The sequence below is a fragment of the Anguilla anguilla genome, chromosome 13 (genome assembly GCF_013347855.1).
Source record: "Anguilla anguilla isolate fAngAng1 chromosome 13, fAngAng1.pri, whole genome shotgun sequence".
Lineage (NCBI taxonomy): Eukaryota > Metazoa > Chordata > Actinopteri > Anguilliformes > Anguillidae > Anguilla > Anguilla anguilla.
Window position 1 is genome coordinate 20,196,229 of NC_049213.1, and position 23,745 is coordinate 20,219,973.

At 44.1% G+C, this 23,745-nt stretch overlaps 1 protein-coding gene across 1 annotated transcript; it reads left to right on the forward strand.

Moving 5' to 3' along the window:
- Positions 1 to 1,259: 1,259 nt before the first annotated feature.
- On the forward strand, positions 1,260 to 20,542 carry LOC118211593 (XK-related protein 7-like). Its single transcript, XM_035388929.1, has 3 exons — positions 1,260 to 2,102; positions 14,818 to 15,017; positions 16,377 to 20,542. Exons 1-3 carry the CDS (start codon positions 1,552 to 1,554, stop codon positions 17,330 to 17,332), a joined length of 1,707 nt encoding a protein of 568 aa, XP_035244820.1. The 5' UTR covers positions 1,260 to 1,551; the 3' UTR covers positions 17,333 to 20,542.
- The last annotated feature ends 3,203 nt before the right edge of the window (positions 20,543 to 23,745 follow it).

Here is a 23,745-nt window from a genome sequence, read left to right on the forward strand (position 1 = left end):
CTAGAAAATTCCTATAACAATAAAATACTTCTATAATTAGCAGAAGTAGGAAAAGTTCCATAATGAGTATATTTGCTATTGAAACGCGCTTTAAGAAAACTGCAGTTGTGACAAAGACAGATCACTTAATAGCGTCACACTGTGTTGTTTTATGCTTCTTGTCCTGTTTTTTTTCTCTTTTTTTTCTTGATTCTATAAAACTGACATGGCCACAGCCCAGTAGCCTACTTTTGACACAGCATTTAATGTGATTTGTTGTGGACTAGTATTTCAGTGAACTATTGTTATTGTGTATTGTAAATGCAGCCACTTTCAGTCAATGAAACTTAAATCATGCAACACATGTATTCACAAAAGACCAGTCTGTTGCAGGCACCATATACTGTTCATGTATTGTATTTTGTAACATTAGTTTGATATAGAAGTGGGTTTATGTAGGATAGCTTAGGTTGTGATTTGTTTCATTATCCGGAAGTGTGGCCAAACCTCCCTATTAAAATGGATAAATTTAGGCTATATCTAAAAGGAAAATATTTATTACATTCATGTGTTTATTCATTTCAAATCATCCTTTCACAGTGCGTCGTGACGATAGATGACTCCTCACGGTGTAATGAGCAATTTGGAAGAAATTAGGAAACTAAAGGACACGCTGATTCAGCCTTCGATCAATAACCTACACCAGAGGATTTGGCAATGCGGCCATACGTGCAGTGTATTATGGAACCATTAGCTATTCCCCACGGGGGAACGGCTCCTCCCAGGCTATTGCACAAAACAGCGGCCGTGGTCGGAACATTCCCGCCAAAGTATTGGCTAAAAGTACGCTGCAGTAACTGCAATTATAATTTCAGTATTCAGGAGTGTAAAAACAAATGGGAGAAACTGGAGTAAAAAAAATGTGTCCCATCGCATGGAAGAGCTTCATAAGCAAATCTGCCATAAGACTGAAGTTATACTGGCTCACACAGGCATCTATTCCGGTAGGTTTATGTTGGCTAATCTTGTATATATAGGCTAACCCGTTAAATAGCCTACGATAGTCTATAATATCGTTATGTGACATGGTACAAAGGCAGTGTTACAAAAAAAATTGCGCTAACGAGGAAAATAAAGACATTCGTCATCCGACTGTAGGCTGTATATTAGGTCACAGCCTACCAGAACAGGAATCCTTAGTGTTCTTTACGGGACCCAGGGACAGGGCTGTGCGCCACGAAGGCAGTTCTCGTTGCTCCATCAACGAATGAGAACGAAAAACTGTCTTTCGCTTAGGTAATAGCTCTATAGGGACGTTTCCATTCCGTTTGTCCTTATGTAAATGATGGTCGCATTTACGTTTTCAATAGGCAAGCCCTTTCATTTTAAATGGATCCAGATTTGAAACTTGTTTTGATTGTAGAATAAGCTAAGAAATAGAAAAAAGTTGTCCATCCCACCGTACTCTCTCTCTCTCTCCCCCTCGCTCTCCAACACACACACACATACACACACACACCCAACACCACCCCCTTCTATCTCGCACTCCCTGTCCACTCTCTTACAACAAACATGGCCGCTAAATCGGATGGAGCAGCCGTGTCTTTGCAGAATGAGATCCCAGCTCCGAGCCTGCCTAGTCCCGAACAACAACAGCTACAATATCGTCATGTCGTGAGGCATTACTCGCTCCTGGACTGTTGCTGGGTGTTTTGCGCCCTACTGGTATTTTTCTCGGACGGGGCAACGGACCTGTGGCTGGCTGCGGACTACTACCTGAGACGGGAATACTGGTGGTTCGCCTTGACGCTGGTTTTCGTGGTCGTCCCATCTGTGGTGGTCCAAGTTTTGAGTTTCAGGTGGTTCATGTACGACTATTCGGATATGAATGGCAGCGGAAGCGGAGCCGCAGCGGTGAGTTCGGCCGCGGCCGCTGCAGCAGCGTCCACAGGAGACGGTAATTTCAGCACCAAGGCCAGTGGACAGCGGGGCGCTGGCAGCTCCGGTGGGGCTGTGGCAGCGCCCAACGCGGGCAGGAGGAGCGGCATTCAGAGGTGCTGCAGAGCTTGCGTCTGGCTGTTTCAGAGCATCATTCACATCTTGCAGCTGGGACAGGCTTGGAGGTAAGGCTGCTGTCCGCAATATCATCGAACAATTACAACGGCAGTGAAGGGACACACCTAAAAGAAAACACTCGATTCAAACAGTGCTAAGAGACAACACCTTGAATGATGTAGGCTGTATGTTTATGACGTAGCTTGTTCGGTGATTGGCAATGTGTGTGCTTGTGGGTGTAAGGGGAAGGAGCAACGTGGTATTTAAGCATTGCAGTTGTCGCAGCTGTAGGCGTTATTGGGGTCGTTATAAAGTGTACCTCTTGTTTGTAGCATTAACTATTAATTGATCATTTGCATTTCTGGAGCGGCGTGGTGCCACTTTTCCAGCCGGAGTTAACATTCACGGGTTATCCCGATAGTTACCTAATGCGGGAACATGCACAAGGGAGATGCTGTACTTGAGACCATTGAGTTGTACAATATTTATCGCTTGAAAAAAACTGAAAAATGGATTCGCAATTACTGTTTGGCCGCTGCAATTTAGAATCTGTGGAATCAGGAGAATCTGAAGACGGGAATACAAGACAGAGGACGCATCAAGCCGCCCATATTTCCGGTTGTCTTGACTGCTAATCGTTGTGAAGTAAAAAGGAAGCCTTGGTCAATGGACAATTCCCCCGCCGCGCGCGTGGCTGGAGCGAGGCCCGTCGCTTTATCCCGCGTTAATAACCCTTTGTCTGTGGTTTCACGGAAGGGGGGGGGGGGGGGGGGGGGGGGGGGGGGAAGCGAGTTAGGGGTGGTGCTTTGCTTTTATGTAGTGGAGCGGACTGTGTCACTGCAGAAGAGCCAAGGACAATTGAATAAATCATTGTCTTTAAAAAATAATTTTGTAAATTTGAAATGCCTCACTCATGGTTTTTCATTGACTCTCCCTGAAGTGTTCACAGCCATGCTATAGGAAGATGGCACATGTCTGCATTTCTGCACTTTCATATGCGTTCATATATCAGTTCCGACTCCTTTACCTGCGATTGTATCGCAGGTATTGACTCGGGCAAGTTATAGAGTTCAATTACAAATGACATCACCCCACACTTTGATGAGATGCAAGCATCCAATCTGGATGGAAACTTCAAAAGGCACAGAAGCAACAGCAAACTTCCATGATCCGCACAAATGATTTCCCTCCTGTGAGGTTAGCGAGAAGCTGGAAACAGAAGCCATGATTAGAGCAGTGGTTTCAAAACCTTTCCTTGGGTGCAACCAGCCAGATCCAGGTATTTTATTTTGTTGTCCATCTCATGCACACCTGGTGCAAGTAATCACAGGCTTGATTAGTTGTGGCAGGTGTGCTTGCGATGGAACACATCAAATACCTGGACCTGGCCATTCCAGCACTTTTTGGTAATTTGTATTTGTCCTAATATTGTAACTTGTTCTTCTCCCTAGTTTGGCTTGGCAGAAGTTACGTCAGAATAGTGTTCACTGTGTGAACTAAACTGTGTTCTTGGCTAGAAATAGCTGTATGAAACGAGTATCGTATCTTACTGAACCTGCGTTTTGTAGTTGTCCATGACCACGAAATGTAATGTAATGTACAGGCTATTAGACCACCTTACTAATGTTCATACAAATGTGTCGACGGAGTCGTGCTGGGAGTCAGTTCATTCAGTTGAAGGAATGAATTTGGAATTCAATTCATAAACTAAAAAGATTCCAAAATGTTCTATCAGAATTTTTCATTTTCCATTGACTTCCTGAATTGACTGAATTGAATTGTAATTTACCCCAGCTGAGCTCATGTGAAGTATGCTGTTGTGATGTGAAAGAAGATGAGAGACAGTGGTTGAATGAAAAAAGGAGAGGTTTGCTCAGTGATACTGAGGGTGGTGATCAAAAGCCTTCAATCATCATCCTAAACCCCACATCTTCACCATACCTGTCTGTAAATCCTCTACCTTTGTGTGTTACTTCCCTCTGCATACTCCCCTTGTTTTGTTGAAATGTGTCTAAATAAGGAAAGGGGGTGTACACTTAGCCAGTTGTCGGGCAGGAAGCTGGAGGCTTGTCTGGACTAGCCTACGCCCAGGGAACTGTCGGATGAGTTCGATGCAGGGAAGGGATCCAGACAGTAACTGGCTCCTCTCTGAGAGGCCTCTGTCCTGAAGACTTACTTCCTGGGCAGCTCTCCCACAGGGCTTACAGCTGAGCCTTTGATTTCCTGTTGTCATTTTAATTTTTAATGAAGGTGGTTATGAGAGAGGGGTAATTCCTCATCACATTCTCACTGCGCTGGTGGATGAATGAACACATTAATTAAAGAATGTGTCATTGAATTAATGCATGAATGGGCAAATTAGTGCGTGAGTGTATAACTGAATGACTCAGCAAGTGATTGTTTGACTGATTGAGTGAACAAGGGACTAAATGAGTGGGTGAATGAGTGAGTGTGATTGAGTATGTGAGCAAGAACTCAACATTGAGCTGAACATGCAAACTATAAGAGAGAAAAATAAACCTGCATACTACGCAGTATATAAATTACTAAAAACTGCAGTGAAGACACTGGCTAAGACATTGTCTGAGAAAGAAATTGTGCTGAGAATGCGTATTAAATCCACATGCTCACCATTTTAATCTCTCTCTCACTCTCTCTCTCAGTCTCGCTCTGTCTCTCTGTTAGATTGAACAGTTAGGACACCCAGTAATGTTCGATGTGTTCTTTGTGTTCTGCGTGTTCTGCTGTTTATTCCACAGGTCTCTGTGTGTTATCTCTGCACACAGAGCTTTTTAATTGAGCTGGTATGTAAATAACCTCTCAGCATTTGTATGTGTTATAATGGCAGTTATAATACCACTCAGTAATAATGAAATGTATATGAAGCAGATGCAAATAGATGAAACAAAAGTACTATTTGTAATGAAAGTTCATGATGTGGTGGACGTGCTCTCTCAAAAGTTTTGGGGCATCTTGAGATTCACATTAGCCACGTTACCTCCTCCTCCTGCAGCCAGCTTCTTGGTGCAGTTCTGATACATCAGAAATAGTTGTTTCATGCCTACAGTCCCTACCAAAGTGTTGCAAAAAATGAGCAAAGTGCAATTATAAGGGCCTGTTAATTAGGCTCTACCCTATAAATAAATTTTATTTTATTATTTTTTGTCTGTCAGAATGTCCAAAAGCTTAATATTTCCTGGACTGATAATTTCTCCCAGGAAAAACTAGCAATTGCCTGCTAAGGCAAACTCTAGTGTGTGCCTGTGTGTGCAATGGTTATGGGATTCAGGATGTGATTGTGGACAACAGAAATGTCTCTTAAGGGAGACTTGTCCTCTTTTCACTATGGTGAGAGCGTAGTGCTTTGAGATAGAGCTGTAGATTGAGTGCTTGCCTTGGGCTGCTTTTGGTTGGGCCCATGGTAATCAGGTTAACCAGGTTAATGCTGTTAGGCAATGTGTAGCTCATCAGCAGGGCTGGGGAACTACCCCTGTGCTTGTGTAGTACAGGAGATTTCCTCACCTATGAAGTGCTGCAGATTTCCTGGGAGCGGTGTGCGCTCAGATGCAAAGTGGTTCAGGTGTGCTGTTCATGCAGCTATTTTGGGATCAGTGTGTGTTTGTCGTACGTTGCAGGATCAGTGTGTCTTTTGCATGTTGCAGGATCAGTGTGCTCAGTAGGATCAATGTCCTGTCAGGTACGGAGCAGGAGGCTGGAGAGAGCAGAGAGGGATGAGACAGATAATCACATCAGTAAATCACCAAAGTGATGAATACGTCCCTGAGCACAGCTAAGCACTAATCCCCAGGTGAGGTATCTAAAGGGGCATTTTGTGCTTTAATTATTATTCTTAATTTGCATAAAACCCATATTATTTTCTATTTTCTTTGGACACAGAGTCCAGGAAGGTTTTTATTCTGAGAGCATCACCCAGGTATTCTAACCACATGAAACAGCCATGCATTAAAGCAAACATTTACATGCAGACCCTGCGGCCCTCCAAGGCCAGATTTCAGTGGCTCTGTAGGCACAGTCACAGTAGGCCATCCAGGGTCATGGTAGGCTGGGGGTGCTTTAAGTTGCCTCTTGTGCTTGATTTCTCTGTCTTTCCACCATAAATCCTCTCTGCCCAGTTCAGCGGACCCAGGCATCACCCTGATTACGCATTACTGCATAACACAAGATTAGCTGGTGCACTGTCAGGTCAGAGTGGGTCAATCTCAGTCAAACAGCTGACCAGTCAGACCTATTAATCCAACGGGGAGCGGGAGTCAAACCCGCAAACCGCGTTCAGAGTGGGGGACAGAAGCACAACGAGGAGGGGGGTGTGTGAGAGAGAATAAACCTTGGGGGGCGTGGCATGGCTGGTGTCCGGCAGGACGTCCCGAATCTGGGATTATGGCGAGGGCTGTTAGCAGATGGTCAGCAGGCTGTACAGATATATACATAATTAATCAGTAAGTGTACTGGTAGGGGGTTTTACAGATGGTGGCTGAGTCCCATAATGCACTGTCCTCCAGGAGGTCATCCAGAGCCTAGAGCTGCTCCTGACCTTTATGCACAGAGAAATATAAGGGCCTGTTTCTCTCTCTCTCTCTCTCTCTCTCTCTCTCTGTGGATATATTGCTAAAGGTTTACATACAGGAGCAAATGCATTCAACTACAAAACTGTGTATCTTGAAATAATAATCACAACATATACTGATATGCATATATAATTATATATGAATATATAAATATGAATTCTTAAAAAGTGCTTTTTATCTTTTTTTGTACCATTGTCTCACTAGTTTCTTTCACTCTGATTCAGAATTGGGCAGGCAGTTCCATATTGTGCTGCTAGCAAACTCCCCAGATTTTTTCAAAATCAGGTGTAGGGAAACCTGTGTAATTAGTGGGATGAATGTTGCCTTTCCTTTTTTGTATCTTCCTCAGGTTCGAAGGAAGTGGAATTCTGTCTTCGTCTTTAAGTTCACAATGTGACCTATTCTCTTTTCTTTTCAGTGCACTGACATTGACCCTTTGGAAGGGCTGCTTCACCAGAAAGTGATGTTGCTGTAGCAGTAGTTCAAGGCTGTTTTAGCAGAAGCGTTAGTGAAGAGAAGCAAACTCTCTGCTTCCTAATGACTGAAATCCTGCATCTACCCCCACAGACCACCTCTGATTCTTTCTCCTCTGGTAAATGTTTGCAGTCTCACATTTTTTCTGTGGGTGGAGAGGAGCTGCCCCCCTGGGCCATGAACTCATCAACTAGCCGGCATAGTTCTACGGCTGTCTGGTTCTGTGCTCATCTGGGGTAGACAAAGAAAAGTGAATAACCATAGTGAGTGAGTTCATATCAGTAGAAGTTACATCCTGTGATGCTTGCTGCAACAAATCTCCCAGCTCTACTCCTGTCACCAGGAGTGGTGGGGCCCCCTCAGATTAAGATGAAATAAACACAAGTTTGAGTGCAGAGAGCTGAAGGAGTGTGTGAGTGTGTGTGTGTGTGTGTGTGTGCATATGCATGAGTGTGTGTAGCAGGCAGTACAATGGTGTGCATTTGAATGCGTGTCAGAATGTGTCTGTGGTGTGTGTGTTTGCTTGTGTGTGTGTGTGTGTGTGTGTGTGTGAGAGAGCAGCCTGCCTGCCTCCCCTCAGTCTCTACACTTTGAGTCTGGTGCAGGCTGCCACCCCCTGAGAGGCTGACATATGTAACGGACGGAACCTCTGTAGCCAACTCCCCTCTCCAAATCGAAATCTTGCTCTCCCATGTCAGACACACATTCTTTTCTCACATGACTGTGATCTCTTTTTTTATTGTCTTGCCAACCCTACCCTCTGCTTTGAAGGACAGTGTTTTACATGCTCTTTTATTCCTGCTCTTGAAAAAATAACACCATTGCAATATGGCATAACTCACCCATTTTGGGTAACTCCTCTCATCCTTAACATTGTAGAACCCATATATTTATTTTTTATTTTTTTCAAGAAAACCACATTCCTCGGTCCATGAGTTGGTATTCATAGAGGTTGGTATAAGGTTGGAGAGTGGTGGTATTCAGAGTGTGAGGTTGGTATAAGGTTAGAGAGCGGTGGTATTCAGAATTTGTGGTCGGTGTAAGGTTGGAAAATGGTCAAACAGCTTTCACTGCTCAGCTGCACAGATCTGTGCATGGTCTGGGTAGTTCATCCTATTCACTTAGCCTCCAGTATCAGTGCATACACAGCTGGGATCAGCAGATCTGTACAGAGGCAAAGAGGATCAGACCTGGATGAGCACTGCCTCAGACCAAAAGGAAAAGACCTTCTGTCACCCCCTTTCCTGTCTGCCAGATTAACCACAGCCTGACCTGCTGCCGAAACCATTAGCAAGGCCTAGTGTCTGTGTCTACCCACGTTTAATACTGCATCCATTCCGAGGGGCCACTGTATGACACTGTGGAGCCCTGATTTTGGGGGTGCTGGTGATGCAGAACCCTGTATAATCCTGGTTCTAGGGACCCAGATGCCATCAGGCGGGTGGACAGAAAGGAGTGTTTGTAGTTCCACAGTTCTGACCGTTGCAGGTACCGTAGCTCATTCCAGCAGTCAGGGGCAAATGAGGGAAAGTAGCAGGGCATGTTGGCATGGATAGGAGTGATAGTCCAGGGGTGTTAGGCCTGTTGATTGATTACAGAAAGGATTTAGTGCATGAATCTGATTTATATTGCAGAAGGAAGGGAATAGCTGGAGGGGTGAGTGATGGATGGAATAGATAGATGGATGGATGCATAGCCTGATGAGAATGAGAAAGAAGAAGAAAAGAAGAAGAATAGATGATGGTTGATGGTTGCAGAATATAATAGATGGCTGATCAGTGCCATAACATTTACTAATGTTTTTATTCTTGTGTTTGAGTGTGACACAGACTACTCCAGAGGCAGTGACAAAGAGATATTACACACTGCGACTACTGCAGGAGTAAAAGGGTACCTGCGGACCAGAGCAGCCAGGAACTGCATCACAGAGCATCAAGCTGAAAAAATTGATAAAATGACGCTTTATCGGCATACACATAATGCATAACAGTTATAATTAGAATTTACATCAGTGCTACATCATTCACAATGTAAAACACAGAGGGGAACACTACCAGTGTTAGCCTAAACGACAGCGCTCCCATGGTGCCAAATAATGATCTGCTAAAGAACATTAACTCGTACTCCGTTAGCTACGATAATGTGCAGTCATCATTCTGACGAAAAGGAACAGACCCTGCAGATGCGTTCATACAAGGAAGAATAGTAGAATCGGATGAATACTGGAATGATGGATGGATAAACTCAAAAGGAAAAGAACTGGAAAATGAGAATGCAGATGAAAAGTAAGGCTGGAAGATGTATCATTATTGTGATTTTTCACATTTCCAATTTTGAATAATACTGAGGTAGATTGCCAGCTGAGAGGGTTTGGGGTTGAAATGACTGTATGATGTTGTTCAGGCAGTAATGGAATATTTTTCATTGATTGAGTGGCACACACTTACTGAGCAGACCTCAGTGTCCTCACCCCTGCAGTAGTCCACCCCTTCATCGTGCCCTTCTCTACCCACCCAAAGTCCTGTAGTCTGCTGTTGTGTCTTTGTTCCCTGAGCAGATCAGGGTTTTTGGGAAAGACTTCCCTCCTCCATTAGTATAAGAGTATCATCATTGCACAGTAGGGTTTCCAGATGTATTTGTGTATGTCTGGTTTGTGTTCCTGACCGGACAATATATTGTCCTGTCAGAGTAATTTGATGGAAGAAATCTATTGGCAGTTTGTAATGAATTTGCATCTCAATCACCCTTGTGATCAGTTTGCCGCAGTTTATTGGTTCCCACAGTGCACCCCTTCATTCCCAATAAAGCTTCCAACTGCGCATGTTGTCCGGTTTTGACAAATAATAAATCTGGCAGTCCTGTCACACAGGGATTGTATTTGGATGCATTTCTCTCCTACTGAGCTCTGAAGAGGTTACTCCAGAGGCAAAGAGAGCAGGGAAAGGGTGGAGGAGGGAGGGAGGGAGGGAGAGAGGGAGGGAGGGGGAATGAAGCAGATGCAAGAGAGAGTGGGAGAAAGAGAGAGAATTGTTCTTATTAAAGCCCTGTTTTATACAAACAAGGTTTCACTCTCACAGACACAAAAATCACATGCATTTCACCACTTGCATTTTCTACAAAAAGGTGTGTGAAATAACTCAGTTTTTTTCTTCAGAGGCGTAGAGTCAAGTTGTAAATAAAGTCCAACAAATAGTGTATTTAAGCATTTTGAGGTGATAATTGAATCATAATTGAATAAGAAAAATCTGCAATTGGACCAGAATAGCCACCAAAATGCATCAACACCCTCCTAGACTGAGGAAGTTTGGAGGTCAAACAGAGGGAATTCAACAGCCAAATATCTTGTCTGTGTAAACAGAGTATGTGTGGTGACAATACACAACACAGAAATGGTAGAACCTTCCAGAGCGTCGAGCAGCTGCCTCACCCCCTGTCTCATATTTTGTTTGTGTGCTGTTGTTGTTTTTGTCCACTGCTTTGAGTGTCATTCCAGCATTCATTCAGTTGCAGTGAGAAGCATCGTCTGATTGTGTTGGACAGCTGGCTGGTGATAACACACTCTTGCCTTAGCCTTAACCCTGCTCCAGGAAACCTCTTTCAGAGGAAAAGTCAATGTAACAAACAAAAAGCTCTGTTGTGTACCAATGTCTCTCAGTCGTTTCAGTCTGCATAATTAGTGCAGGCTATGTCATTAGCTTGGCTCATAAGGGAGGCAGGTGAGCTTTGGGATAAGAGACAGAGAGAGAGTGGATTGGCATTGGATCCTCTGTATTTGCACCTTCCCTCTAAGCTCATTAAAGAGGCCCTAGAGACAGCTATTATCTCGGCCTTATGAGATTATTAATGGCTTTACACACACAGCCTTTAAATTTACCACCAAGTATAGCACAGGTATGGCACAAGTGCCAGGTATGGCAGGTGCATTCTGTGTCTCTGAAAGGTATAATTGCAACATTGAAACAATATAGAAACACTCATACTAAAACTCTTTACTCCAACACCAGCAATCACTATTACCAATTCCTACAAACCACCTGTAGTGCAGAGAATATCTTCATTGGATGTTGGGAAATTGATGTATCTTCAGGTGCCACGTAAGAGCATATCCCGCACTAAGAACAGCACAGGACAAAATGCGTACTGTGCTGTTCCAGCTGTGGCAGCGATTGGCGATTGAATTAATCCAGATGCAAGAGCAGGTAATGTTGCAAGGATGGAATGGGAAAGCTCTGTGGGAGCCTCGAGGTCATCTTTTATTCCTCCCAGAAGAGTAATTATTTCTATGGCTTGGCGTTTGGCACAAAGGTCACTGGTGTCATGGATTCCATGATTTTTGTGAAAAAAGAAATAACTAGCAAGTCTCCTTAGCAGTCTGAATTTAACGCCATGTCCAATACAGCTTCCTAATTACTGTGTCCTTGACATATGCTTACTGTTTAGTGTGTATTTTTGTACACAATGGGCAGAATGAGAACATACCATCCATAGTATTTTCCAATGTAACTCCAGAAGTGTTGTAAGATGTCCCCCCTTGTAGTAAAAAGGTCCAGTCTCTTCCTCTCAGATTTATGGGACCCAAAGATGGCTCCGCCTCTTCTTCACTGTTCACTTCACTTTTACCTACTGAAAAGTTTGCACCCATATGCACTCAGCAAAACCTCGGAAATATGCATATCATGCAAGGATTTTAACCTTCTGGAGGAAAGCGTCATGGTAGGTGTAGTTCTCCCAGTCTTCTAGTGTGAGAGTGCACCTCTTCTGGTTGCATGGGGAGGCTTGCTTTAAGGTCTTGACTCTAAGTGAAGGTTTTATGCATGTAGTAACTGCTGTTTCCCAGTGTGTGTGCATATGAATGCATGTGTGCTTGTGTGCTTGCGTGCACACGCACACTCAAAGAACATTTGTATGTGATCATGGCTACAGTTTCCCTGTGAGTTTTCTGTGAAGTGCTGTTCTGGCTTGATGAACACAGGGTGACGGCACTGGCCAAAGCTCCTCGTTTACAATTTTTTCCTCTTTTACTCATGGCCCAACATAGCTTTTGGAATCGGAAGGTCTGTATGTGGGTACTTGAGTGTGTGTGTGTGTATTTGTATTGTGTATGTGTGTCTCTCTCCTTCTCTCACTATATTGGTTTCTCTTTTCTCTCTGTCTGTCTGTTGCAGAGTAATGTTTGATGTGTTCTGAAGTTTATTCCACAGGTCTCTGTGTGTTATCTCTGCACACAGAGCGTGTTAATTGCGCTGGTGCGTAAATAACCTCTCAGCATTTGATTCCACACTCTCCCTCTGAGACACCAGGAGTAAATTACATATTCACTGTGTTTTAATGCCGTGCACATTAGTGTCATCACAGTAATAATGCACTCAGCTTGGTAAGTGTCTTTGGTAAGCGTCCCAGAGGACAGCTGTAAAGTATTTGATAAATGGTTGATAAAGCGCAGTGGTGTATTAGATGCGCCCACCTTTTTGTGTTAGAAAAGTATTCATTTTAAGTAAAATCACCTCACCAGATGGCTTCTGTACTTGCAGATCTGTAGCACTAGCTTGCTAGATAATACAAGAAGTGCATATGGATTAGAAAAGAAATTTAAATGGATATAAAAGCCTACACCTTATCTATTGCCTCCATTTGGAAACACAATGTGTTGCCACACATAATGTTGCCAAATGGAGGCAATAAATAAGATTTAGGTGTTGGAGCATGTGACACACACATGCTCCTATAGGGCAGGCACGGTGTGATGAATGCATTTGTGTTGCAGACAGAATCTGTTTGACATGCAAATGCACCAGGCTGACTTTTGTGTGCTCTGCGTGCGGATTGGTTAAGGGTGGGGGGTGCAGTGGGGGTGTCTGTCTGCTGGGACCCATCCTCCTTTCATCTCACCACTGGAGATGGTTCCTTCAGCTCCTCTGCCCAAAAGATTCTGGGACTTTTTTCCCCCAAACCCCCGACTCAGGGCCCCCACTGCCCCGCTGCTGTTACGGTCATATCAAAGCCCAGAGAGATCTCTGGTCACACTGAAAACCTGAGAATCCATTTAGCCTTCCTGGCTTCTAAATGTTTTAATACGGCCTTTTAATGCTTTAGCAACGGCAGTGACACTCTTTTATTGACCTGACTGTCTCTGCCCTCTGTATGTTTCATTGGTTGAACATACTGTATGCTATGTTACAGAGATTCATGGTTGGGTGGTAGTTTTAAAGGGCTGGTGAAACACAGGTGAACTTGCACCAGTCAAAAACAAGCTTTATTTAGAGCTAGCCCTTAACCTGGGCATTAAATTGATTTCTAGCAGGAAATGAGAAATGTGATGGCATCTCATGGGTGAGTCACAGATGGTCACATGACTAGGGCAGGCCTTGCGCACTTTCACAAAAGCACTGCTTCTGTAGCCAATTTTCCACTGGGCTGACATTTAGATGTTTCATCTCCGGAAATAAGAGGTTGTCAAATTGTCATTTCGCTGAGAAGCCTTTGTTAAGTCACTAACCACACACAAATGCATGCTGACAGAAAGAGAAGGAGTGTGGGACATGTACACACACACACACACACACACTCAGTCACTTACCACATATCCAAAGAGAAAGACATAGACACACATTATTGTCCTTGTTCGATTTCCATGGATACAGCCAAGGAACCAATGAAGGCTGATTGGTGCTGTCCTGGACCAAACACCAATCACTGTGATGACTACTGCTCCCTCCTCTATATTTCCACTGCCATCGTAGCCCCAGCTGAGGGGAATCCATGGACACAACTGCAGCACAAACTGGAATAAGAGTGTTCCCTGGCTCACATGTGTTCACGTATTTTTCTTAAGTGTGTTTAGGTAGGTCATTTATTATGTAAACATAAATCTACAGACACTACTTTTGCCTACCACAGTCTGTCTTTTAGTCAGTCTGTGTCTTTATTTTGTTTGTTTTTTTTTTTTGTTTCTTTCTTTCTTTCTTTGGCTGCAGTGTCCCTGTGAGCCGTCTGTGGAAGCTTTTTGTTTACTCTTTTTAATTTACTTATGGCCGTCCTCTTTCTGAGACATGGCTTTTGGTGTAGGAGGGTCTGTATATGGATACTACTTGAGCTTCTAAACGCAACCTCAGCACAGTGAAGAACTGAACAGAACTGGCAGGCCATTGGACATTCAGTGCTGATCTTTGCTTCTGGGAGCTCTGCAGGAGAGATGGTGTGATTGCGAGTGAACATGGCAGACCCTGCCTTTGGGGACATCTAGTGCTAATTTCCACCAGCAGAATGTGACAGGGGCAATATGGGACAGCTGGTTGTCTCTGTCGTTGGGCCACTCCGTAAATGCATCACAGGCAAGTGTGGCCATCCCTGATACTGAAGAGTCGCATGGCGGCCTCCTTTGTTATCATGAAAATTGGCAACTCATATAGACCCACCAATCCAACTGTATAATCAGATGTTCAGTGAATCATTTCAGTGCTGAGTGACAAACCCAGCCGATTGTCGTTCTCTAAGTCCAGGGTTGGAGACCGCAGCAGTATGGTGCCTCAGAAGCTACCTGGAGGCTTTTGTGTTAAAGGCGTCATACACAATTTTTGTGATGAACCACATTTTTTTGTGTCTAAAGAGGAACGTGACATTTTCCCTGACACTCTGGGTACATCTGTGAACTCCTGACCCCTCACCTCTAACCTCTGACCTCTGACCTCCTCTCTCCTGTCTCCCTGCCCTTGCGGGCGCACAGGTACCTCCACGCGCTGTACCTGGGCGTGCAGAGCCGCTGGAGGGGGGAGCACGAACGACAGCACTACTACTGGCGCATGATGTTCGAGAGCGCTGACATCAGCATGCTGCGGCTGCTGGAGACCTTCCTCAAGAGCGCCCCCCAGCTGGTGCTGCAGCTCAGCATCATGATCCACAGCAACAAGGTCCAGCCCCTGCAGGGTGAGCGGCTGCATGTTGTTGGGACTGTGCCATCACGCCGCCATTAAGTCGTCACGTCTCGTCCATTACGCCATTACATTAATGCATCTCTCTCATTGCATCATCATTAATTCGCTTAATCTCACCCACTTACACTGACTTATCCTGCCCCTATCACCCCCATTCGTCCTTCTCCAGTGGGACAGCCACAGATTTACCCAGATTTTCCTCACCAGCCAGGTGTGCTGGTGAGAAGTGGATTGTGCGTTACTAAGGAAGGGTGGGGGCTGGGACTTGATTACCACTGGTTCATTATGAATTAGGCAGTGCTTATACTGGTGGCACAACATATTTTTGTGCCTTTTTCACGACCCACTTTGGCCACATTAGCAATGCCACATTCAGTGTATTCGTGCAGGCAGGGGTGTGCGAGGTGGCCCGTTTGAGACTACCAGGGGCTGGGGGTCAGCACTTGGCTCTACAGACAGGTGTGTGCTCTAGAAGGCTGTTGGGGCAGGTTTTGGTGAGTGTCCAGTGGGCTTTACCACTGGAAGTCCTAGAAGTGCTTGAAGAGTCCTCACCTGGTGGCTTTAGCTCCATCCCCTTTCCCTCCTGAGCAGGGATTGGTGGCAGTGGATGAGTGGCAGGAGGCTGGGGGGCAGCTTTTGGTTCCTCAGAACTGGGTGATTTCCTGATAGTGAATAAAAAAGCACTGTACACTGTACATGGTATGCACAAAGGTTTTTTTTTGTTACCTAAAGCAACACAACATGTGGTCCTTCATTGTGCAAAGTTGGTTTCCGTTTTTTCTTCTTTGGAGGAGGTGTGCCCGAGGGTGGGGGTGATTTTCACACCTGGGATTTTATTGTGGAATTAAGGCATTCAGCGAAACATAATTGCATGCTGTCTTTTTTACTTTTTGTTTTGGCAAGCTAAACTGAGCATATGGCTCACAAGGGGGTCAAAACAGGGGGTCTGCAAATTTAGTGAGCATGCTGAAGGGGGTTATCTTGATATGCCTGTGGTTTGAGTATGCATACTACAAACTGAACAACAATATTGCAATGTTTTGTAGAACTTGTATTGGGGGTGCAGTTTGTGTAGCTGGGGGTTGGGAGATCACATTGCCATGGTGGAGGCGGGGGGGGATGATTTTTGGCTAGGTTGTAATTTATTAATTTATTATAGAGGTTTTTGATTTGACACTTTTTTGGAGTTGTTTTTTTAAATTTTGTTTGAATTTCATTAAATTTTTTTCTAGTGTAATGAATTGACCATGATGTTTCATTAAAGTCAAAGTCTCTCTCTCTCTCTCTCTCTCTCTCTCTCTCTCTCGCACTCTGTCTCTGTCTCTCTCTCTGTTTCTGTCTTTCTCTGTAGGCCTCTCTGCCTCTGCCTCTCTGGTGTCTCTGGCCTGGATGGTAGCATCATATCAGAAGGTATTGCGGGACTCTCGTGATGATAAGCTGCCCATGTCCTACAAGGCGGTGATGGTCCAGATCCTGTGGCACCTGTTCACCATCGGGGCGCGCACCATCGCCTTTGCGCTCTTTGCCTCTGTGTTTCAGCTGTACTTTGGCATCTTCATCGTCACCCACTGGTGCATCATGACCTTCTGGATCATCCAGGGGGAGACGGACTTCTGCATGTCCAAGTGGGAGGAGATCATCTACAACATGATGGTGGGCATCATCTACATCTTCTGCTGGTTCAACGTGAAGGAGGGCGGGGCGCGCTGCCGTCTGCTAGCATACTGCCTGGTGACGCTCGTGGAGAACGTGGTGCTCACCGCGCTCTGGTTCCTCCACCGCGGCACCCAAACCTCTGACTTTTGCGCCCTGGTGGTGGTGTGCGTGGTGCTATGCAGCTACGCCTTCGGCACCTTTTTCATGTTCATCTACTACTGCCTGCTCCATCCTGACGCTGCCATCACTGCTGGCCAATGGGGTTGCATGGGGGACAGTGGGGAGACGGAACCTGGCCTTTCTCCTGTCCCCCAGCCCAGCGCAGTGACCAGCCCCCCTCGCACCCTGCAGAGGACTACGGGGTTGGAGCGGGACAGGGAGATTGGGGACAGGGACGGCTGTCCGCCTGTGTTCCAGGTGAGACCTTGCGCCCCGCCCTGCCCGGAGCCCCACCCAGTGCGGACTGAGGGGCCGGTGATCCGTATAGACCTGCCTCGGAAGCGCTACCCGGCCTGGGACGCTCACTTCATCGACCGCCGCCTGCGGAAGACCATCCTGGCCCTGGAGGCCACTTCCCCAGTCACCCCCCGTCTGCAGTACCGCACCTTGGGGTCTCCTACGGAGGTGCTGGAGTACGAGACTACCGTCTGACCCCTCCCCTCACCATCCTCCTTCACCCCCTCACTCTGTGTTCCTAGCAAAACTGGCTTATACACCCTCCCCCCTCCTCTCTCTCTGTCACTGTATCCAGACTCAGCCCATGTCATCCCATGGTTCCGCTTCTGGAAGCTTTAACAGTGTGGGAGAGTAGAGGCATGGGTAGAGGTGAGTGTAGCCAGGGTGCACCAACAGAACTGGTAGGAGTGTATAAGTATTACCGCCCCTTCCATTGCACCCATGTAACTTTAGAATACATTCATCTGATTGGTTTAGGGGCCCTTTCTGAAGTGACACCCACAGAACTGTACAAGAAATGTTCTTATATGTGGTGCCACCAGTCACAGCAAGGATCAAAGGTCAAGTGGTCAGAGTTCAGAATGTTTATAGCTCAGCCTACAAAGGCAGCAGGAGATTCTGGTAGAAGGAGCTGTAAATGGTAACATTGTATGGAAAATATTCATATTTTTAATGGTGACAATTCTCATGAAAGTTTAAAAAATTGCTAAAGGAAACTGAGTGCCTGGGAATCAAGACTTAATACTGCAGTGCCCAGCCAATTAATAATGCTCTCTCAGATTGTCACCTTAACCTTGCAGCAATTTTGTCGCGGCATTGCACAGATTTTACACTAAACTTATCTGTCAGTTGAGGTGTCAAATTAGCATTGATAGAAGGGAGGAGCTGTGTGTTGAATTGCTTCTGTATGGTGCAAACTTTATTACCTATATGGCATATCTGTAACTACTTATTTACTTTTTAAAATTATTTTTGTACTCAGTGGCCATGTCTTTGATATGATTCTTATGCTATAATAATTATATACATATGATTATTTTATTGTATGTATATATTAGACTGACATGACAGACTTGAGTGGGTGTTTTTTAGTTTCTTTTTTGTTGGTCACATGCTTCATACATCGCATGGTGACTGAAGCAGGGTACATAGTGAAGGGTTTAATAAGATAACAGGTTTCAGAGTATCAACATATACTTCACACATTCACAACCGTGCACATTTACAGTGAGGACATAAAAATTGACATAAAGACATAAATATACCAGATAAAATATAGAAAAACACCAGACACAAACAAGGGTTTTAATAGCGGTTTGTATACATGAATTTAAATAATAAGTGTGTGGGTATCCAGAGGCGGGTATGGCAATCTGAATGTCACTGAAACATTTTGCATAGTGTTAAATTTGAGTATATCTGACACAAAAACTGGGGAAAATGTTCTCTGGCAGAGTTCACTGAACCCATCAGCACATGAGCAGCTTACTGTACTAGCTGGGGAAGAGCTGTTTCGGTGTTCATGTCTGTGAAGTCGCAGAGAAAAGCTGTGATGCTGAATGTTTGTTAGGTGGGCAGAGTGAAGGCCTCTCGGTGGTATGTGGGATCCCTTCTTCTCTCTCTTGCAGCTAAAAGTGTTTCCTCTGCCCAACTAAACCTCGCACTGCATCAGTTTGTCTTTGATCAACGCCTAATAAACAGGAGTGCAGCCAACTCTCCTGTCTCTCTCCCTCTCTCTCTCTCTCTGTCTGACTCTCTCTCAGTGTTTGTCTGTCTGTCTGTCTGTCTGTCTCTCTCTCTCTCTCTCTCTCTCTCTCTCTCTCTGGTATACCCTGTGTTGGATAAGCATTTATAATCCAAGTCTCACAAAACTTTTATTTTTTGGTTCATTCAGAATTATTATTTTTTGTTATTACAAGACCACATAGAGAAAATCTAATGCAATTGGACTGTCCTAGGTGATCTGTGATGCATTTAAATTTGTTAGAAAATAAATAACTATGACAACAACAACAATAATAATAATAATAATAATATTAATATCATTTAGGGGACTTTGGGGGAAAAACAAGTTCACATTCCTAATTTTCAGGGAATGTTACAAATTTTGTCCTAATTTTTTTCATAATATATGAAAAAAGTCATGTCTACTGAGCTATTACAGCTTGCTGTCTCCTGATAAAAAAAAGAGGTAAAATAGTTTTTATTTTTTCGAACTGTTTTATTTTACTATACCCTGTTTCACCGTGATGTTTGTAGTAAGCTAAATGGTGAGTTTGGTGAGACTTGGAATTTATGGAAATTGAATGTTCTGATTGGTTGCATTGTACACAATGTTCTGCAATACACAGAAATGGCTGTTGTTCTAACGGAAATATTTACAGTATTCGATTTACCAATATCCCACTGTCATCTGTTTCAATGTTGGTGCTAACAACAAACCTGGTTTATACTTGAGTAATCTGTTTTATATGAAGCACACTGATTTAACCTGGGGGGTATTTTGCGAAGCTGGCTAAGAAAATCCGGGTTTACTGAAATGAACCTGACTTGATTTAGAGTTACATACCCTGGATCAGCTCAGTTTCACGAAGCTGGATTTCAGCTCAAGACAGCCAGGTTTGGCCATTGAAGTTTCGGGCGCATTCATGGAATATTTACACAGCCCGAGTAAGTGAATGTCCATGAAACATTTGGTTATAGTAAAATGGCAAAATAACGTGCAATTTTTACAGCAGATAAGCAGGAACTCATTATGGAGTTTTATGAAGACTACAAATCTATAATTGCAAAAAGGAACACAACAGTAATTAATAAAGCGAGGGACACAGCCTGGGAATCGATTGCCCAGCACATAAATGCGTAGGTAGTCCAGTTGCAAAATCAGTGCTGTGCTTTGCATCTCCTCAATTTAAAAAAAGTATTCTGATAGTATTTTTGTTGTGTATTTAAATGTTTTAATAATATGACAACATAAAACGGAAATACTTGACAAAAAAGGTCTGTAATGTGTTGTTTGTAAGCCAGTGGTCCATCCAATGGCCAGCTTGAACTACGTTCGCCAACTCCCAGCCCCAATGCATATGTGGCATGTAGTCAAGCTTGCTTCGTGAAACAGAAGTTATCTGAAAACCTATAAAAACTTACTGATAGAAAAATCAAATTTACCGCTTAATAACGCTTTGTGAAATACCCCCCCCCCCTTTTTTTTTTGCATCAGTTTGTGATGGTTTATATCCTTTTGTACTGGAATATTCTGGTGCAATCAATACTTCTGACAACACACAAGCAGTCATGCTTAACACCTTTCCTGTCAGACTGTTACTGTATACTGCAAAAAAAAACACAATAAATGAAACACGGTAATAAGTCTTCATTGGGAGAATAAACATAATGTGTAAACAGTGTCTGCCTTTACCAAAACGGGTGTCTGAATTCTGTCCTCACAAACCTGTCAAAACTCACAATCCTTTTCTTTAGGGACAGTTTGATACTAGCACTAGCGCTGTGAACACCCAACTGGGCATTGGGTTTGCACTGTGGTGAGAAGTTATGCGTTTCTCACGCTGAGCGCAGGGTCTTCACAAGCCTCTGCCTATCTTTTCTCACCTCTTGGCTCTCTCTTGGTTGGTCTTAAGTGCTGTGCAGTTCTAACAGGCTCTGAATTCACTTTTAAGATGAGGGTCTGGTCCTGGGAACAGAAGGCTAGCCAGGTTGGAGTGAGTGTGCAGCCGTGGGTTACCGTGTGCTGAGCCCCCCTGATGAAACCTCTCAGCTTGGATTCTCAGAGAGGCAGAGAGTCCACTGCAGACAGAGGTAATGTATTTGCAGAGTCTGCTGGCGTTCATTGTTACTCACTTGGCTTCTTGGGTCTGAATTTGTTGCTGATTTTAAAATGAAAACAAGAAGCAGATGACTGTGCTCCTCTCTTATTATTATTTGTGGCTCTGGAAACATTGTTATCCCTTGAACAGTCATGCAAATAAATAATTTATATTGGGAGGGGGAGTGAGAGAGAGAGTGAGAGAGGTATGTAGCCCTTACTTCAGGAAGCTCTAGTTAAAGGTCACTTCCTGTGACAGCAATGATACATATCAATGAACTTTGTGTAGTTAACAAACCTTCACATCCTGCAGTAGGCCGAACACTTTTTTTCTGGTCCTTATAGAAAGATATTTTACACTTCTCTTTCTTTCTCTGGAGCACATTTCCTGCAGGGGGATATTGAGATCACAGTTTTACAGCACCACCCTAAAACTTGAAACCCTGAAAAAACCCTGAAACTAAGCTGGCATGCATGTTCTGTGGGTGTTGTCACATCATAATCAGTAGTGTATTACCACAGTGTCACAGATCGCTGTGTGTAAACTTACTGAATCATCATTTAATTGCATAATGTTTTGGAAGGCCTACTCCCATAGCCGGCAGGGGGAGACGGATACTGCCCTCTGGTGTATGTAACAGATAGCTGCAGCTGAAGGTGGTGAGAAGTGGAGATGGTGGACAAACTGCTGCTTCTGAAGGTTTTTCCCTTCAAGCACAAGGCAACTAAGCCCAATAAAACAAAATTCCTAAACTGCTTTGATGGGAGTGATATGTCACATCCTTTTATAAAGTAACCTTTGACTCCAGACATTTTTCACTTTTACGATGACTCTTTAACATACGTACCATAGATATTTTTCATATTAGAAATGAAATACAGAATTAATTCTTCCAACCATATCCAAGCACTGCCTTGCACTACGAGGAAAATTAGTTGCATGGGAAGACACTTTTCTCCAAATTGCTTACAGACACAATTCCACTGAGATATGCCCCTCCCTGCCCTATTGAAGCAGTCTATGGGACAGGGGTATGCAAAAAGGGCTGATGCATTTCAGGGTTTCATGCCAAATTCTATTCTTAATGATTAATTATTAAGTCCAATCATACTCTGTCTCTGTCTGATTGTTTTAAGCTCATAAGCTATGTTGAAGACTACAGGTGTACCTTTGGTGAAAATACAGAAGTGGCCCAGTGCTGAGGCATACAGCTCTTTGTGAAACTAAACTGGCATATTCTGTTGGACCCAAATGACAAAATGAATACTTCAGCCCTGCATGTGCTGGAGGTTAACAGAAATGTTACCAGAAAGCATGTACAATATACAGTACATGTGCACACACACACACACATGGGATTTCACCCTGAATTCTATTTTACTTTCACAGTGTATAATGCGTTCATGTCCACTGCTGTCTGGCTGCAAGTAAGTGTTTGCTATTTGAGTTTCCACTTGACAGACGACACTGTAAGACATTGAGGCAGAGTAATCTCTTTATTTGATGGGATTTCAGGAGCAGAAAGAAACCGCCCAGGACCCTTCTCTACCAGAAGAGAGGCCTTACTGTCACAGACTAACACAAAAACAAATATAACCGCCCTAAATCTCATTGTTATTACTGTCTACAGAGAATGCAGTGGCCTAGCCCTGTTCAGAATATACTGATTCATCAATTCAGAGTGATAATAACAATTGTAGCCTTAGGTAGGTATTATATAGTAAGAGGTAAATTATGTTTTAGGAACTTCATGGTAGATCAACTACAATGAACTGTCAATAACTGCCTTGTCTGAACCATCAGTCGTTTCCTCCCCAAAGCAAAATAAAATGATTGGCCCCTGCCCATTCCTGATTCCAAACCTCACTCTCCCATCATTGCTATTATATGCACTGGGATATGAAGCTGAAGGCAACTTTCTACTTTTGGGTGAGTGAAAAAGAGTCTTATTCTGTCAGGGAGCTGTACTGTACCAAGTCGGGAGCAGGGGCCACATCCATTTCAGGAGTCCTGCTTGGCAGAGAATGGGAGGAGCCAGCAGGGAGCAGAGAGCTGCATCAATCAGTCCCCCATGTGAAATAATAGTATGCTGAAGTATACCTAAAGTAGACTATTTTACACTTTAAAATACTTTAAGTATAAAATAGTGTACTTGAGGTATACTTCAGTTTAATATTTTTTCACATGGGTGGGGACAGTGTGACCATGCTGGAGACCCAGGAGAGGCAATGTGGAGCCCAATTGCCCTCAAGAGTGTCAGCTTACTGTGATATAATGCAGCCTCTTATGTAATAATGCTGGATGTCATTCTGAGTCCCTCAGTGGCCTATCCTACAATCAACCCTTACCCCTTAGGGCATGCACCTCTGTCTCCATCAAGGGTTCCCCTGTTCCAAGCTGTAATTCTGCTCTCTGACTGGGCTGGATGTACTGCATGATGAAATTGAATGTGATGTTCAGGGACAGAACCGTGACTCCACACAGGGCTATCTCTGGAAAGGTACCGGCATGTGAAGGTGACACCCGTCCCCTTGTCTGTGCGCCTCTAGTAGGTGCTTACAGAGGAAACCTGGTGAAAAAATGCAAATAGGAAGCTTTGGGAGTATCAGGCTCATAGTGCTATAAGGTTATGTACTGCCCGCAGTACTGTAAAGTTATGAGCAGCCTGAACAGGCTCACAGTAAGCTACTGTAAGGTTATGAGCAGCGGGGTCTGGCACGTGGTCCTGCAAGGTTATTAGCAGCCTTGTCAGACTCGTAGTTGCCTTAAAGTTATCAGACAAAT

Excerpts from the sequence above, each read along its gene's own strand:
- LOC118211593 (XM_035388929.1), top strand. The coding sequence starts at position 1,552 with ATGGCCGCTAAATCGGATGGAGCAGCCGTGTCTTTGCAGAATGAGATC. Across the intron at positions 2,103-14,817 it reads CAGCTGGGACAGGCTTGGAG|GTACCTCCACGCGCTGTACC; the intron begins GTAAGGCTGCTG and ends GCGGGCGCACAG. Across the intron at positions 15,018-16,376 it reads CAAGGTCCAGCCCCTGCAGG|GCCTCTCTGCCTCTGCCTCT; the intron begins GTGAGCGGCTGC and ends CTTTCTCTGTAG.